The 19,026-nt window shown below is 33.2% G+C and overlaps 2 protein-coding genes across 8 annotated transcripts in view; one reads left to right on the forward strand and one right to left on the reverse strand.

Moving 5' to 3' along the window:
• Positions 1-15,899, reverse strand: part of LOC144843741 (DISP complex protein LRCH3-like) — a 31,419-nt gene extending 15,520 nt beyond the window's left edge. The window contains exons 1-12 of one of the 7 annotated variants that reach the window (XM_078700657.1): positions 15,699-15,899; positions 11,847-11,991; positions 10,549-10,675; positions 10,132-10,237; positions 8,495-8,631; positions 6,743-6,852; positions 6,314-6,434; positions 5,573-5,764; positions 4,437-4,885; positions 3,537-3,599; positions 2,481-2,594; positions 1,562-1,745 (exon numbers count right to left, since the gene is read on the reverse strand). In XM_078700657.1, coding sequence (XP_078556783.1) covers positions 1,562-1,745; positions 2,481-2,594; positions 3,537-3,599; positions 4,437-4,885; positions 5,573-5,764; positions 6,314-6,434; positions 6,743-6,852; positions 8,495-8,631; positions 10,132-10,237; positions 10,549-10,675; positions 11,847-11,991; positions 15,699-15,867 — 1,917 coding nt within the window. In that variant the 5' untranslated portion in view covers positions 15,868-15,899. The remainder of the gene's footprint in view (positions 1-1,561; positions 1,746-2,480; positions 2,595-3,536; positions 3,600-4,436; positions 4,886-5,572; positions 5,765-6,313; positions 6,435-6,742; positions 6,853-8,494; positions 8,632-10,131; positions 10,238-10,548; positions 10,676-11,846; positions 11,992-15,698) is intronic. The other 6 variants (XM_078700658.1, XM_078700662.1, XM_078700661.1 and 3 more) reach the window with 6 other exon arrangements.
• Positions 15,900-16,031: 132 nt separating this feature from the next.
• LOC144843693 (WD repeat domain-containing protein 83-like) lies at positions 16,032-18,947 on the forward strand. The gene is made up of 6 exons (XM_078700583.1): positions 16,032-16,170; positions 16,522-16,702; positions 16,960-17,138; positions 17,385-17,579; positions 17,835-18,058; positions 18,334-18,947. The coding sequence occupies exons 2-6, from the start codon at positions 16,530-16,532 to the stop codon at positions 18,478-18,480; spliced, it is 918 nt and encodes a 305-aa protein (XP_078556709.1). The 5' UTR covers positions 16,032-16,170; positions 16,522-16,529; the 3' UTR covers positions 18,481-18,947.
• The last annotated feature ends 79 nt before the right edge of the window (positions 18,948-19,026 follow it).

Genomic DNA, 19,026 nt, shown 5'->3' on the forward strand with positions numbered 1-19,026 from the left:
TTAGCAAATAAAAACGCACGCGCACGTAGGTTCATGCGCGTGATATCGCGCGTTAAAAATTTAAAACGCTCAAAATTAAGTTTTGATCAATTTAGAGCATGAATTAGGCCATTTGCGTGTTTCAAAAAATTACTGCGCAAAAATGCGTTTTTGCGCGCGCGATACTTAAAAAGCGTAAAAAATATGAATTTTTTTTACAAATCTCATTCTACTCACCATCCTTAGTACATTCACCAAATTTGAGTCAGTTCCGACTTAAAATAACGCTATACGAGCACGTTAAAAAGGACAAAATGCGCACATTTATTTTACAAAAGTTCTGAAAATGGTGAAAAATAGGTCTTTTTTAAAATGAAAATAATTCTTCAGAATGCAAGATGACCCCCGATTTTTTTAACTTATTCTGGAAGCCATTGAGTTGTAGATATGAATTCATGTACACATTTTACGTACAAAATGTTTTGACGTCATCAAATGGCCACTTGAATTTAAAAATTAGGATTTGTTATCTTTTTGTGTAGATTATCACATTCAACAGAGCGCATCTTGGTTATGTGTGCTCGAATTTCGCACAACTTTCAGTATGTGCTTGCTTAATTAATTATCTTTATCATGAGTTGACACTATCTTCATTTTAATGACGTCATCACGCGTAAAAACTTGAATAACGTAGGCCGTGTAATTTCACCTTCGCAGTAAATTTGAATATCTTACAGCTCTTCAGAATTGAAGGTTACCTTGATGATTATAATTTATTATGAAAGCTGATGAAATGTAGATATTAATTCATATAAAAATTAAGCCTATCGGATGTTGTGACGTTAACATATGGCCAGTTGAAGTGAAAAAGTAGTTTTTTCATATTTTTCGTCAAAGTTATACACAATTCAAAGAGCGCGCACAGCGCTTCTACGTGCCAAATTTTTTTCCAAATCTTATATTTTTTTGCTCAATTAATTATCTTTCGAAATTGTCATCTTAAAGTTTAGTTTGATAACGTCATCATGCCAAAAAATTAGAACATGTGTCCCGCAATTTCACCTATGCTACACTGTATATAGATATACAGTATATACTGTACATATTGTATATGGCATATAGGCACAACTCAGCACTATAAGCATATAATAGGATGGCATACATCAACATTTTCCGATCGTATGTTAACGTACGTGCATGTTTAAAAAAAAATTAATTCAGTAAAATGATAAAAATGATCACCTATAATTCGTCAAAGTGACGAATTAAATTCTAGTTCTACTTTAGGTTTATACAATCAAAAGCCCCAGTTGTCTAAAGGTACGGTGCCTGCATATGAAGCAGTACAGTCCAAGTTCGAATCCATTGAGTATTATTTATAGACTAAAAATTAAGTAACCTAGTTTGCGGGAAAGTTATCACTTTTTCTTCTTACCCTTCATTCGTTTTCTCACTCCTATTGTCTCTCCATTCTGCCAGTTGTTCTTCTCTTTACAAATTAATTATTTCAACATTTATACACAACTTAGATTTGTGATTTTCCTTTAAATTTTTTGTAAAAGAAAAATAAATATGTGCCTACCTTGACGTGAGAATTGACCGTTGATTTTTGCATTTGTTTTGTCTTTGCTTTTGCTTCTTCCAGTCTCCGTCTCGCTAGTTGAGCCTCGTGTCGACTTTGTGATATAATGTTCTCTCGACGCTTTGTGCGTTCTTCTTCGGTTTTTGGTGGGATGGTTCTACCGTTGATTAAACTTCCATTTCCACTGAAGAAAAAAGGAGAATTGAAAACAATGACTATACAAGCAGACTCTAAAGCTCTGTCTACACTATCAAACATTATGTGACAAAAACATGTGATGTGCCCATATATGTACATGATGTCATAACACTACCATATTTGAGCATATCACTACCATATTTGAGCATATCACTACCATATTTGTGTACACCACACTTTTTTTGACAAACTAGTTTGATAGTAATAGATAGAGATTTAGTCATCATTCACAATTTTAAACTTTTACATCCGGCACACCGCCATTTATTTATTATTTTGTTATGTAATCAAATTAATGGTTATAATACCTCTTTTGATTTTTGTTATATTTCAAGTTAACATCAAATCTATTTAAGTTATGTTTATAGTTAGAATGGTGGACAAAATTATAAATGTATTTCTTTATATTCTGCTCTGCATTAGATTCAAAACTCTTATACTTACCAAAAATATTTCTATTACTAATTATATACGGTCTCCCAAAAATCATGAGGAGTTTCTTGCCCATTTCTCAATATATTTTTTGTACCTTTCTCTTTTGCACATTTCTTGCAATATTTTTATAATTTTTAATATTTACAGAATATTTCACAACAGTACCAAAATCAAATTAAAAAACATGCAAATGAACAAGACACTGTAATGCATAACAACATGCAAGTATAAATACACACAGCAACATTTAAAATATTATATACAAAATAAAGCTTTACTGCATTACACTACTAACTTTGTCGAAGCCTTAGAGGTCGCTGTTGGCGTCCGTGGTGGCGTAGTACGTTTTGTATCAGTCTCACCAGAAATAGTTGCCCTGCGATTTTCACGTTTATTTTGACTACGATTAGAACGACACATACAATTAAACAATGCACTAATACTTTTATATGCATAGTTATACATTAGAACCTCCAATTTACGTAACAAACTTGAGGGGGGGGGGGGGGAAAGGGCAAGAATGTAACTCGCTTTGAAACCTTCTCCTTAGAGACTTTGCCAATAATATTTTATCTTTTCAAAGCAATTACTTAAGTTCAATGCTTTGAAAAGCTTGAAAAACATGTATCCTTTAAAACATAAATAGGAGGTCCTAATGTTTATATTATCACCATGACAACCATACATCATGCTGACATAACAAGATAACAATGCAATACTTGATCAAAAGTGTTTACAGTGAAATATAAAAGCATACAATATTATTGCAACACATTGACAAATGTAGAACATTACATATACAGTGCAATGGTTAACGGTAGCAGTATTCAATAGATATGTCAATAAGGGTTGGATGACGGGATGGATCTATGCCAAATCAAACTAATTGTGTACTGTATTAGCTTAGGCAGTGATTATGCCAATTGACACAGATGAGCGGTAACGGTAAGCGAAAAACCGTGTAGCTGTTGTCCCACATATAATTTGTATCTATGCTGAGCCTAAACCGCATAGATTGGACATAGATTCTTTATTTTTATTACCGTTACCACTCGTCTGTGTAAATTGGCCTTATGTTTGAGAAAAATCATCAATAAGTTGATTACACAAATTGCGTCAGAATTGAAAGGTAAATCATCCATAAAATTGTCAATTCATTCTCGCATTTTTTTTAGTTCAACAACATTGGTGAATTTGTAAACGAGTTAATGATCACAAAACATTGCTATTGCTAAACACACACACACACACACATATAAAACAGTGTTAACTGATAAAGGACAATATAAAACGATGACCAAATGCACAAGACATCAGAAACGAAAATACATTTTAGACGTACGTGTTAAGAGTAGTCGGTCGTCTCGTTCTATCATTAAAAGAAGAGGATGTAAGTGGATGTCTCCTACGGATAAGAAGCATTGTGTTGTTGATGTGTAAACAAAAACAAAATGAAATGAAATTGAAGCAACTATTATTAAGCTCTGTCTACACTACAAAACAAAATGCGATGTGCCCATATATGGACATGATGATGTCATATGACTACCATATATGAGCATATGACTACCATATATGGGCATATCACTACCATATATGGGCACATTACACTTATTTTGACAAAAAAATTGTCCCAAAGCACTGAGGGAAATTACTAGTTTGATAGTGTAGACAGAGCTTTATAAATTTTAAAATATAAATACTGTATAATGAAAGCATAAATGTTTGCAAAATGATTAAAATGAAATAAAATAAGATATAAAGTGTAATAATAATAAATGATATTAATATTTTTTAATAAAATTGGTTGTAACAACCCAGCCACCAATAATATTTCCAATATAATGTGATAGATATATAATTTTACTACACAAAATAAAACAAAATAAATGCATAGAAATCATATATATAAAATGTTATTTTGTTGTGTTGTGTATTAGTAATTAAAAACTAAAAGTATATAATAAAGATTGTTGCCAGAAAAAAACAAATTTGTATGTGTAGTGAACGATTGTAATATTTGTGAATAGTAAAATTTAAGCAACTGCTTTAATTTAAGTGCAAAAACTAACCTTGTGTTTGGTAAGACTAAGTTGATCATTGTAAATTTGTGAAAACTACTTGAATTTCAATGCATAAACTAACCTTGTATTGTGTCACTCATAAGAAAACTAATTTGCAGCGATTAATGTAATATTTGTGAATAGTAAGTAACTGGTTTAATTTCAGTGAACAAACTCACCTTGTGGCTGGCAACCTGTCTGATGACTTCTGTTTCTGCATTATCCTTTGTTGTTCTTCTTGTACTTTCTTTGCTGCCTTCCTCCTTTCATCTTTCTCCTGTTCCTCTGCTTCTTCTTTCTCTATCCTCTGTTTCTCCTCTTCATCTTTCTCCTTCTTTCGTTTTAACTCATGTTTTCTTTGTTCTTCTTCTAACAATCGTTTCTCTTCCTGTAAGCGCACTTGTTCTGCCTCTAACCGTACCTGTTCTTCTTCTAAGCGACGTTGTTCTTCAAGTCGTTCCTGTTCCTGAATACGTCGATCGTTTTCTTCCATTTCTGCTTGAATTCTCTCACGTTCTAATTTTTCAAGTTCTATTTTCAGTTGTTCTGCTTGTAGCATTTCTAATTTTAATCGTTCAATATCTGCAGGCCTGTCGTCTTCAAAATCCATGCCATTTCCACCCATTGACTATAAAATTAGTAAGATATCAGATTAGCATACTATGTTTATTATTTTAGGCATTTGTTTTTTGTACAGCTTTTGTATCCATTCTGTATTCGTATGTTATGTTTTTTTTTTTTGCTGTTGGTTTAGGTTTCGAAATAAAAAAAGAAAAATATATTATATTTCTAATTTTGGTCACAGTAGCATGGTGGTTAACATGCTTGCTTTTTAAACCCAAGGTCCAGGGTTCATTCCTGATCTAGTACTAGGAATAAATCAAATCAAATCTTTATTTTATTATGACTCATATGACTCTTTCCACTTCACTCCCTAAGCCTCCAATATGACTTTATAACCTAGTACATCTTTCGAGACGAGTAGGGGGTTACCCCGGTGTACTAATATACACAGCCACTGTGACACACAGAACTTATCATAACTCATCAAGAGGGCCCCTTGATTGTCAGCATATGCTACTTAGGGTCACCCTCTGTAAATAAGGTTAAATAAAAAATAAATAAAAAATATAGATATAGTAATACATCTAGCTTGCTTTCTTGGTTTTGGTATTAATGTATATAATAAAAAACATTATTAATATAAAGTTGAACATTTTCTATAAAACCATCAACAAGAAATGTCTAATTGAAAGAAATCTTTAATTTAATATTAATAATGAGTAATAAATAATGAACACAGAATATATATTACCATTGTGAAATCGTCATCTGGAGGGTGAATCTGTGTCGGTGTAATGTCGCCATCAGATCCGTCAACCTCGTCAGAATCATGGAAACCGTTGTCGTTGGGAATCACGAGAGCCGAAGGGCGCGGCAGGTTACCTCGTCTTAGATGCCGTTGATTTTCTGCTCTTTTAATAATATATTCTTCATTATGGTTCATCTACAAATAATAATTTATTATAAAGAAAATTACAGGGGCTGGATTTATCAAACTTGCTTAGCAAAAAAATCGTCTTAACTTTGCCTTATATCCTTGATTTTGCCTAAGTCAGATTTATTAATATATCTAAGCAAAAATATTTGCTTAATTTTGTCTTAAATCTAAGACAAACAACACCCTGCCTTAAGATGACAAATTTCGTCTTATCTCATTTCTGCAACAGAAACATCGCACTAGGTCAGAACATTGAACATTCGGAAAGGCTACGCTAGTGCGTTTTCCGCTGTACTACAGACGCTAAAATAATGATATCTATATATGTCTTGGAGTGTCTACGATTGCCCTAGAGTTTTTACGATTGTCCTAGAGTTTCCAGGATTGTCCTAAAGTTTCCAGGATTGTCCTAGAGTGTCTAGGATTGTCCTAGAGTTTCTACGATTACCAGGAATGTCCCAGGATTTATCATCTCCAGTATAGGAAACCCAATCTTTCCTAGGCTCTCAATTGGGTTCATAACAAAAACAGTTGAACACTAGACAAGAACACTACCTCTGCTGGCCATCGTTTTTCGCCCTCAACATATCCTGAATCAGTAATGCCCTGTGCCCTCCGTAGTTCTCCTGGTTTTCCATGGAAATATTGAAACTGGTCTCCTGATAAATTAGAATGACTAAGGGAAAACAAAAAAGAAGATTAGAAACAGTTCTGAATGAAGTTGTCGTTTAAATGACTTCAAGGTAGCATTTCACTCTGCACTGTAGAAAGTGGTAAAATAACGTTAATGTTCCACTACCATGAAAGACAACAATGTTTCTTTTTACATGATAGATTATTCTACTGCAGTATGATTGTAATTTGTAAGACTTTGTGTAGCACTCATGCCTGCAATAGTGCGTGTGAATTAGATACTTACTGCAGTACCTGGAGTAGAATAATGTTGACATGGTCTGCAACATTTGGTGGCATTGTTATACTTACGACTGTTGTCTCGATATCCTATCTTCCTCCATTGCTCTTTTTCTTCCTTCTTCTTTAAGAGCTTCATTGGCTAAGAATTTAAATATGTGTATCATACCTCTCATGCATATCTGAAATAAAGATGAAAACATCTCAAGGAAGAAATAATGGTCGAGTTGTCAAGAGAGACACCTCATTATAGAGAGATCACATTTCCAAATCTGTTAATATATAATAGAGGGGTTACCAGGTGTAATACAGTCAAATCCCCCAATACCGGACACCTTTTGGCTGGCTGGCCTTATATATCTGGTTTTCATGGAAAGTCTGGTATTCCGAATGTGGTTTTAAGATAGTAAAGAATTTTGGGAGAGTTTCTGTTTTTTCCCGGTATTGGGAGAGTCAACTAGTCAATATCAACATGTTATTGTGGACAGACAAATGAGCGCCCAAGTGATCCTTAGAGAATATGACTGTTGTTGTATTATGACATGTATTCCACTCCGCTTTGAATGTACAGTATAATACATTATAAATACAAATCTATTGCTTATATATTAGAAATAAATTTCTATTCAAATCGATCAAAGTTCATAATTTGTAAACCGTTTCTTTTATTGATGTATGAATAATTTACAAAATGTTAATGCCACAAATAGATTGAATAAAGCTCTGTCTACACTATCAAACTACTTGGACAAAAAAAGTGTGATGTGTCCAAATATGGTAGTGATATGACATTATCATGTCCATATATGGGCACATCACATTTTTTTGTTACATAAAGTTTGATAGTGTAGACAAAGCTTAAGTTTAATAAGTTTAATCTGAGAAAAAATGCAAATCCTGGTGGACAAAAATATCAGGCTCCAGAAAGACTGTATGATAGGAAATTGAATAAAATTATTATTTAATTACTGTTATTACATCATTAGATAAACATATGTTTTGGTAGATTGGAAGCAATATAAATTGACATAAAAAAGGGTTCATTATAGGCAACTATTTTAAATTATATATACTCAAGATATAATGTAAATATTATGATTAAACAGTTAATGGAATTGTATATTCTGTGATTTCAGAGTGACAGGGAAACATTTTAAAATTTTGTGTAGCAATATTGCTAATCGAATTGATTTTTTAGGCAAGAAACATAGTTTTGTATTGTATTTTTTGCTACACAATTTTAGAAATGTGTAGCAATAAGGTTGTTTTGTAGATTTTTGCTGTGCTACACTGAAGAAAGTATTCCCTGGGTGATACTATTAAATTCCCTTATTTCATCTAAAATTTAGTTTGAAATATTGAATATAAAAGAGAATTTGGAGTGAATTAGTTTAGATACTTCAAAAAGTTAAAGATATATTGTCCCCCTAAACAATTTTTTTTTTCAAATTTTTTTTTACATGCCACTTTAATGTCACATAATAGTAATAACTTTATTAAAACTGCAAAATGGCCTACTTAAAAAATCTGATTTTATTAATCTTCATTTTTTTTGTTTTTACATCTTTAAATGAGCATTCCACGACGACCTCCTCCACATCATTCATCATACATGTTAATAAACCAAATGAACAACAAACATAAAAGTTTATTGAGCAATTCACAGAAAACATGCATTGTTTACCTTCAACAATGATTATATTTACTTACATTTTAAATATCTATTCTTAGGCCTGAGTAAACAGATCAAGGAATATTCTTGACATGTACAGGCAAAAATGCAATAATCCCCTGGGCCTAATTGATTGATTGAAGCTTGCTTACCTGTGGTGATGGAGATACTAAAGGATTGTGATCCAAGATAAATTTTTCTAGTGTACAGATTTTGCGATAGGAAGCTGGGATGTGCGTAATCTTGTTACATGATATATCTAACATACGCAGTTTTACACGACTTAATTCTGAAAGAAATTTAATAGTTAATATATTAAACATGATTTCATGAACCTAAAGCTCTGTCTACACTATCAATCTTTTTGTAACAAAAATGTGATGTGTCCATTATATGGATATGATGTCATAACACTACCTACCATATTTGGGCATATCACTACCATATTTGGGCATATCACTACCATATTTGGGCATATCACTACCATATTTGGGCATATCACTACCATATTTGGGCATATCACTACCATATTTGGGCATATCACTACCATATTTGGGCACATCACTACCATATTTGGGCACATCACATTTTTGTCTAATAAAGTTTGATACTATAAAATCTTTTATTCTCATTTCATTTTTATGTTTTATATTATTAAATGTCAAAGAAAAAAAAACAAAATTATTAAGATTACTTGTATCATCGTTAATACAGGGTGTAAACTTGATATATACAGTACTTTAACACTGTGTGGCCACCTCCAAATATGGCAAATATTTGAGTGGGTGCTATTAGAGAGCATTTAATATGTGGAGAAAATTGAAGGCCTAGCTATACATAGTATTAAGAGGAAGTTTTAATTTTTGTAGAAATCAAAATTTGAAATAAATTTTAGGACACCAAGGGGAAACTCTCATTAAGTGGACAGTTTCCTGTGAAAAAAACATGGGGAAATATGTTCCAACACTATGGCCAGTCCCTATTCAGGGGGACATTCTTATAAAAGACACTTTTCTTTGTGTCAAATTAGAGTGTACACAATTCTTTTCCTTATTGGGTGTAATTTGACCCATTTATTTCTGTTTAATTCTGTTTTTGAATGAAATACACACAAAATACTGTTACTCTACAATCAAAACTTCTTTTAATAGTATTATTGTGATACAATGTACTATTTGTGCTTGTGCTTTCATGTAGATAGTGTATTCATCCTGGATAATATGACATAGCGTGTAAATTAAAAATAAACTGAGAAATTAGAAATGTATAGTATTTCTAAGAAATTCTTAGATTCAAAACCAGGAAATGCATATTTAAGATTAATATTTCCTTTGATAAGATCAAAGTTCATTTCAACTATTAATTGACAATTTATTTATTTCAACTATAAAAGAAAACAAAAACATAAGATTGGGAATTGGGACAAAAACACAACAGGTATTTGTAACACATGGACAGGGCTCGCAGAATGTTTGAAAATTAGGGCAATCAATGCATTCAATTTGGTTGAGGTTGCCCGGAGGTTGTCAGTTGGGAAAGTGGAATTGTATATGCCTGACATGAATTATTGGTGGCCCCAGGATGTCGGACAGGTGACTCTGCAAGCCCCAATAATTTTTCCCAATTCTCACATGGATTATATTACTGTACATTATCTCACAATTTGAGAAGGTTATGCATGGACGGGTATGGGGTCATTCCTGGGCTGGGATTACACAGTATCTGGGCTGGGGTTATACCCGAGTTGATACACAATTACAGTTAAATAAATAATTTGTCATTATCTTACCTTCAGGCAGATTTTCTAGACGGTTATGACGAACATTGAAATGCATGAGTGACTCCATGTCCGACACGCTGGATGGAAGTGTTGATATTTCATTACAACTGGCATCCTGTAATTCACAATTTTCATAAAATATTGTTGTTCATCTATTTATTTGTATATAAAGCTCTGTCTACTCTATCAAACTAATTGGGCAAAAAAATGTGATGTACCCAAATATGATAGTGATATACCCAAACATGGTAATGATATGACATCATCATGTCCATATATATGGGCACATCACATTTTTTTGTCACATAAAGTTTAATAGTGTAGACAAGGCTTAAAAAATAACATAAAATAATTTTCAGCCCCCAATGTTAGCCTTTTGTAGGTACAGTATCCCTTATGTACTGGTAAGTTTAAACAAAATCTTACCAAATTCCTTAGTGAACTTAGATGGCCGATGTCTTCTGGTAGTGAGACCAATTTATTATTGCTAACAATTAAAACTTCTAATGAGAGATTGCATAATTCGCTGGGTAATATAGTCAATTGATTACGACTAGAAGAAAACAGAAATATCATGACATTTAGCAATACTAGGTCAATCAATTAAAAAGATATATTTGTCTTTTGTTATTTAATATCATATTTAAAAAGACTCCACCCTTTTGACATCTGAAATGAAATTATAAAATGCTAACCCAACAAAGTGTCTATTAATACTAATAGTGTCCATTGAATGTGGGTTGGATGTAGTGTTAAAACACATTGCCACTTGTTTCTTTTGGTCCCTTAATTAACATAGGGGCATCCAAAAAGAGGTTCCAAGGGATAGGGAGGGGGATCTATTGAGGAGAATCTTGCAAATTGTACAATGCAAAAGATTGTATGACATCCAATTAAGCTAAGCCTTTCATTTCACCATTTTTAGGCCCTGGGCCTCTCCATCCTATTTCAAAATCCTGGGTCCGCCACTTGGTTCTACTGTAAATACTAGCTACTTATAAACTATACATCAGGCTTAATTAAATGCTGTATAATAAGTTTAAAGCAAGCCTTATATATTGACAGAGTTTACTATACACACAGTTTCCTTCCTGTCTAATGTATATCATTGAATATTTCACTTATTAAATTCCACTTCCTTTAAATTTCAAAAAGCCTCATTACGATTAAGTAATGAATTATGCCGTCAATTTCCATATCCTACAGTTTATCATTTACAGAGCTCTACTGTGATTAAAAACATTTAGCAATTCTCAAAATCTGAACATGTCTAAAGCTCTGTCTACACTATCAAACTAGTTTGACAAAAAAAGTGTGATGTGTCGAAATATGGTAGTGATATACCCAAATGTGGCAGTGATATAACATCACCATGTCCATATATGGGCACATCACATTTTTTTGTCATATAAAGTTTTATAATGTAAACAGAGCTTAAGATACAGTGTCTCAAAATCTAAATATGTCTAAGATAAGATACTGTGTCTCAATTCCATGTTGCAATTAATTATAACATGAGATTGTATTTCTCTTTGAATTTCACTAATTTCACTAAGATAAATTTATGCTAGGAATGTACAGTATGTATTAATATAATTGTTTTGGAGTTTTACCGCCTTACGAAAACGAAATACATTTTTTGTATGCATCCGTTTTCGTTATCGTAAGGTTGCGAAACTTCTCTTATACCCCTTTCACCCTGGGTTTATGACCTTTCAACTTACCTTAAATTTAAAAAGGTTAATGAAGATAATTTGTTTACACTTTGTGGGATACTCTTCAAAACATTCTTGTAACAATTAAGATTCTCTAGTGATAAATAATAGCAGATCTCCTCTGGTAACTCCGTAAATCTGTTTTTAGATAAATCTGCAACAAGAGAAGAAGATAAACTTTTAAGAATTAATTTCATTTGATAAAAATAAAAGGCAAAAAGAGAAATTGAAATGATTGCTAAAAATTAATGTTTCAAAGAAAAAAAGATTTGGAAGAAATAACATTTCTCCCTAGCCGATTCGACCATTAAACGCCCATTTACACAGATGAGCGGTAACATGGAAAAACGCATAGCTTCACCCACATAGAATCTGTATTTATCCTGAGCGATAATCGCCCGTCGATTGCATTGTGTGTCATAAGGTATAACATACAGTAGATTCTAAATTTGTATTACCGTTACTGTGTAAATAGGACCTAAAATTGATTGCTGATTTGTAAATGATTACAAATTAATTTATTTCAACTCATACTATGATCATACTTTCAATTTGAACTGTATATACATTGATAGGGATGTTCAGTGAAGCGTTAAGTACTAGTCAACCTTGTTCTTATCCAATTTCATAGACCGACCACAAGTAGAGCGGCTTCCTGTCTCTAGTTTTTATTAGCACCATTTTTATAATACACTACTGTAAGCAAACAAACTATAAAAATATGAACCTGCTTGATGGAAATCTACAGCTTAATTAAAAATGTCTTTTTTTAATTTACTTATTTTCCACAAACACGTAAAAAAAATCAATTGTGGCAAAAATACAAAAAAAGTTCTCTAAATATTAAAATTTAAACATATTGTTTTTGACTACTATGATTTAATTATTTTAAATATACAGTAAAGCACAAGAGATTATAAATATTAATAAGTATGAAATTAATGAAAACTGTCTTCTTGCTAATTATCCAGATAGATATTCAATTCCAAAATCAGCAATAATCTGTTTTTAATGAAAACAAACTAATATTATTTTGTGTAACCTGCCATCAATCAATTTGTGCTACCCTTTTACAGTGATTCATGTAACCATCATCATTCCATTATGCACTACTTACTGCCGCTTCTCAGAACATCTATTTATACTAATTAAAATTATAACTAGCTAAATGAATTATCCACGGTCACAAAGGCATTGTTAACAACGGAGAGTCATCTGTTGCATGTATGCAAATAATTTAATTATAAATATTAATAATTTGTAATAACAAAATGAAGGTTAATAATGGATTATGAGATGTTAAGCTCTGTCTGCAATATCAAACTTTATGTGACAAAAAAAAATGTGATGTGCCCATATATGGACATGGTGATGTCATATCACTACCATATTTGGGCATATCACTACCATATTTGGGCATATCACTACCATATTTGGGCATATCACTACTATATTTGGGCACATCATCACTAGTTTGATAGTGTAGACAGCTTTACTAAGGATTAATATGGAATTGTTGCTAAGGATTATATGATGGGATTGTTACTAAGGATTATGAACCAACTTCCTCTTTTAAATCCCACTCTTTTGTTGATTCAGTAGTAGGCGTTCAGATTTGTAGTAAAATATGAAATCAAAACAGTAATAATATTGTTGAAGTCTTTCAGCATGAATAAATACTATGTTTTCATTTAAATTTTGCAGTTGTATTACGTTATTAATAAAAATGGGACTCTCTGGGACTACCCGGCCCACCTTGGATGGACTAACCAGGCCTCCTAGGATTACTCGGGCCCCCCTGGACTACCCAGGCCCCGCCGGACTACCAAGGCCTCCTAGGATTACCCGGGGCCCCCTTGGACTACCCGGGCACCCTTGGACTACCCGGGCACCATTGGACTACCTGGGCTCCCTTGGACTACCCAGGCCTAATGGACTATCTTGCCCATTGGGACTATAATCAGCTATATAAATCAAGTCTATCCAATTTGAACAAGAAATTTATGATAAAACTTTTTCCTTAAAGAGTGGATTTTGTGGTATTTGAAAGCTTTTATAACAACAATCAACATTTAAAGTATTTTAAACTCTAACATTGACATAGATTAGTGGTGTATTAACATTCAATGTCAAGCTATGTATACATTCTATTATTACATAACAACACTGTTGTTGTGGATGGAAGCAATGGATCTAGGCTATGTCTACATACTTGATAATATCAAGGTTCTTTCAATACAGACAGTGCTATAGTCTCATCTTTATCTCTAGGCCAAGAATTAAGACCATCTAAACAACTTTCATTTTTATGGACAATTTTTTTCACACTCTTAGAGAAATAGGTGGATATGAATGGATGACTATACTCAAGTAATAAACTAAAAAAGGTGGTTCTTGTAAAAACTTAAGTACATAATAATTAATATGAGAACAGAGTTTGTTTGTTTGTTCGTAATTACAATTACTGCACATGTCTAGTCACAAAATAAATTATCCTTAGTAACGTGATTTCCAACTACTCGCCTGTACAATTAAGTAGGCCTCCCCGAACGAAAACCTGTTTTAATTTCCTTGAGTGATGTGAAAAAAACGTTGATATGCAAGTTATGCAATATCTCTACATAACTATTGATTATAGGCTGCTGGCGACGGCGTCAAAGTCGTGGTTTATATAAAACTTTATTTGGAGCCTATAGGTGGACGAAAGTTTTTTTTAAAGAAAAATTATTTTCGCTAGTTTTGCGAATGATATCAATATTTTTTGCGCAAATTGACAACTCCAATCTCCATGGTTAGCGTGAGCATAGATTTTACAAGATCAAAATATAAACAAATTAAATAATAAATACAACTTCCTTTTCAGTTTCAATTGAATCAGGAATATAATTGTTCATTAATTAAAGCTTAATTTCTGTAATTGTACAGTAACCACAACCAGAATTTACAGTTATTCAGTGAAATTAATGAGCCACTTATTTTGTGAATTCTCAGAGTGTGCTTTAGAAAAAAAAAGGTTGTGCAGACATGCAAAAACACAAGGTTTATTACAAATATCATTATATCGAAAATGGGGTAGTCTGCACTTTCCTAGGCCTGCCTAAGATATTATTAGACCCAACGTACTAGACCCATGGTACCGTACTGTAGATATACAGACACTGATATTTTTTAGGATACAGACGAATAATAACTTACAACACTGTCAGACGATATGTTTTTTCCCATAAACCTTCCTATCATACTTTGTAACTATTATTTGCGATATACCTTTTAAAAGATAAGGTTTAGATTGCTTATCATTATTTAAATGATTCTACGAAGATTGGAAATATTGAGAATTCCACTAAATAGAGGGCCTGTAAAACCCTACAGTCTGTACACCTCTACATTATTTCCCTCATCAAGGTGGGGTACAGACAGTACAATATATTACTAGCAATTTACTGTCGTGCCAAGGCCCTACACGTAGTCCTCTGGGTGGCAGGGGGTAAACCTAGGGAATCAACAGTCTTTGGAGTACCTCACTGTTATTAAATTTAATAAAATGATACTTCTAGAGGCCGGGATTTTTGTTTTTATGATGAATGAGGGTATCAACTTAACTGCAATAAAATGAATCAATTCTCAGTTTATTGAGCAACTATACTGCACACTACTAAACAAAATATTTCAATAATAAAGGCCCCATTCAAGAAGAAGGGAGAAATATATTTATGAGGCCTACCCTTGTGTTCCGTTCTTATAATTCGACACTGACTTCCGCATTTTAAGCTAGGATAGTGTCATGTTTCTGTACACAGTGTGGCCTCATCGAACAATCATCAATTGACTATCCTGTGTGTTTACGTGTTCGAAACTTACCTACATCGACCGTGTCTCTCAAATCAAATTTATCAGCAACTTTAGGAAAGTCTTTTATTTTTCTACTACTTAAGTTCAAACGGCCAGATCTTTGAGCATCGTCTAAAACCTTTTCAAGTGATCTAAGTTGAGCTCCAGTCGACTGAGGAGAGCTCAACAGAACGGCCATTTTCACTGAAGCAATTCGTTTAGTAATCCTCCACTGCGCAATCTCAGAATCTGTCACTGATTAACGCGCCAACAAACGCATTTTGAAAACAAAACGCGTTTCTTAATAATAAGAACTTGGATGAAATTGGTGGCGCTAGAGTCTTTAGTTATACGTTCCAGTTGATTGAACAGTACAAACACAACACAAAGACTCTGAGCTCCCTAATTTTCCCCTAATTGTCCAAGTTTCCCCAAAAATTAAACACATTTTATTAAATTTTAGTGTCACAAATGTTTTCTTTTGTCATTTTATAATGAGCAGGTTTGTATAAGAATACTGTAGACCTATTTATAGGCAATTAATACTGTAATAAAGTAGTGTAGATGTATGATGTAGGCTAGTAGGTCCCCCACCTATTTTTTCAACCAATCATAACACCACCCACCTATTTTTTCAACCAATCATAACACCAAGCACCCCCGCGCCCCCCTCCCACACACACACACATAGATGTACCAACCAGAAAACCAGCAATAAGTATTGTATATTGTGGGCATGTCGAGTCGCTAAAATATTTTTTTTTTTGCAGTGCAATTACAAAAATAAAGTAATAGACGCAGCTTCTCTTGAAAAAGTTTATTTATTTATTTTTATGCTTTGTATTTTGTCTAGTTCATAGAATGTCGGAACTACCAAAAAAGTTGACAAGTACTACCGACTGTAAACAGGGAGTTGTACGTGGAGTTCGTTTTAATGCTGATGGAAATTACTGCCTGACATGTGGGAGTGATAAGTCGGTGAAGTTATGGAATCCACATCGTAAAATACTGTTGAAGACTTACCAAGGCCATGGGTGAGACATTCAATAAAGGGGACCCCTCAGGATGTAAAATCCCCTTTGAGTATTTAGGGGTACCATACAAAATGTTTGTTTTTTTTATTTTGTTTTTATCGGTTTTTGTTCATGTATGGATGAATGATATCGAAATAAATCAAAGCAAAATCAAATAAAAGTAAAATCCCAGGAAATGTACTTAAAATACTATTTTTTGCTCCACCAAATTTTCTCCAAACCACAGTATTTAAAAATGATTTTATTTTGCATGTTAGATACGATGTATTGGATGCAGTGTCATCCTTTGATAACAGTTTAATAGCGTCTTGCGGTACGGATAAAATTGCAATTCTATGGGATGTTGCGACAGGTCAGTCACTACGCAAATTCAGAGGACATTTGGCAATCATCAATAGTGTCGCTTTTAACGAAGAAGCTTCAGTTATATTAACAGGTATGCCCTCTATGTATGTACTGTAACCAAGGCTGACGTGTGGGGTTCTGGTAAATAAAAAAACCAAATCCTGTACCATAGTAATAGATACCACTATCTAACCCTCAGTTAGAGTGACCATAAGCCATAAGAACCTGTACACTAAAAAAAAAATCCCTTCTTGTCCAATGATAACACCAGTGGATAAGCTTTTTCCCACAGCAGTCCAGTTTTTCAGCAAAATTATATTTATTGGTCTTTTTTAAGGGTCGGTCGATTCATCCACAAGGGTATGGGATTGTCGATCCAAGAGCTTTGATCCCGTACAAGTGTTGAAAGAAGCCAAAGACAGCGTTACGTCAGTGAAGACGTCTGATTACGAGCTTCTGACTGCATCAGCAGATGGATATGTCAGAAGATATGACCTGAGGAATGGACAGATGCATATGGACTGTGTTGGTAGTGAGTATCTACTATTGAGGATCAGTGGCCGTATTCCCTCAAGTACTAAAATAATAATGATTGAATTCTTCTTCTTAGAATTCTAAGTGGTATTCTTTTAGATAGTGAACAAGACAACTGGCCTACAACAACTACCGTAGTATCATCAGACTGTGTCCATCCATTGTTGGGTAAAGCCCACCGTCAGCAAATTCCATTTTGGCATTGTCTATTTGGATAAATAACATAAAAATGATTTCTTATATTTATAATCAGAACCAGTAACATGTGTAAACTTCACCAAGGATGGTCAGTGCATGTTGGCCTCTAGCTTGGACAGCACCCTAAGACTCTTGGACAAGGACAATGGCGAGCTTCTCGGAGAATACACAGGTCATAAGAACTCGGAGTTCAAAGTTGAGAGTTGTCTGAATAATACAGACAGCCACATTGTCAGTGGTTCAGAAGATGGGCGCATCTGTTTCTGGGACCTTGTGGAGGTATGGGTTCATGCACAACTTGATCAGAATATTAAATCTGTTGTTTTGTTTTTATATATTTAGGCAAATTGCCAAGGATAACCATAAGAGAATTCATTCACTATCCTTCTTAAAGGTGGCAATCCTGTTCACAAGACAAACATATACACAAGATGCTCTACATAAACACATTATATATTACAAGTCTTTGGAAGTGGAGTTGTAATTTGTCATAAAAATTCCAGACATATGTATACATTACATAGATGATATTAAAACAATTATTCATGTTATAGGGCACAATGTCGAGCACAATTGCTGATGCAGGTGATGGCGTGGTTCATTCTGTGACCTTTCACCCAACGGAAGCTTGCATGTTGTCGGCTGCACAGGGATCTTTCAAAGTATGGCGGACGGAAGATTATGAACCTGAAAAGAGTTAAATTTACTAACTGATATTCATTGTTTGTTAACAGGCATTGATAATAAAAGGTTATTTTTGTACTCTATCAGTGAATTAGACTTATATAGCGCCATCTATAATAGTAATGTTCAGACAAAGTTAAACAAATATATGTTAAATGGATGTAAACATGTTCATAAATGGTGTCTAGAAAGCAGCCATGCCGCTAGTCTAAGTTCTAGACTAGAATTAGTAAAAAGATTTTGGCACATATGGCGTTTCATATGTATAATACATGAGCTCGTATTTTCAGACAAAATTTGAAATGCCGACTCCTGGACTAGCATAAAAAAAACAAAAAATAAGGGGCAAGTCTACCACGACGTGTATGTTTCAACATTACACAAAATCTAAAACGTTTTATACAAACAATTTTTATGTATTTGGAAATATTTATTTATTTGTATAATTTGTTATACTCATAATATAAACTCTGTGTATTTTTTCACATTTACAACAAAAACAAAAAATATTAAATAATGATTACATTGATTCTAAAATGGGTTATAAGACCAAACAATATGCT

The sequence above is a fragment of the Antedon bifida genome, chromosome 5 (genome assembly GCF_963402885.1).
Source record: "Antedon bifida chromosome 5, ecAntBifi1.1, whole genome shotgun sequence".
NCBI classification, from domain to species: Eukaryota; Metazoa; Echinodermata; class Crinoidea; order Comatulida; family Antedonidae; genus Antedon; species Antedon bifida.

Bases quoted from the DNA above. Each gene is read 5' to 3' on its own strand.
- LOC144843693 (XM_078700583.1), top strand. From the start codon at position 16,530: ATGTCGGAACTACCAAAAAAGTTGACAAGTACTACCGACTGTAAACAG. The intron at 17,139-17,384 runs GTATGCCCTCTA...GTCTTTTTTAAG, and splicing joins AGCTTCAGTTATATTAACAG to GGTCGGTCGATTCATCCACA. The intron at 17,580-17,834 runs GTGAGTATCTAC...ATTTATAATCAG, and splicing joins GCATATGGACTGTGTTGGTA to AACCAGTAACATGTGTAAAC.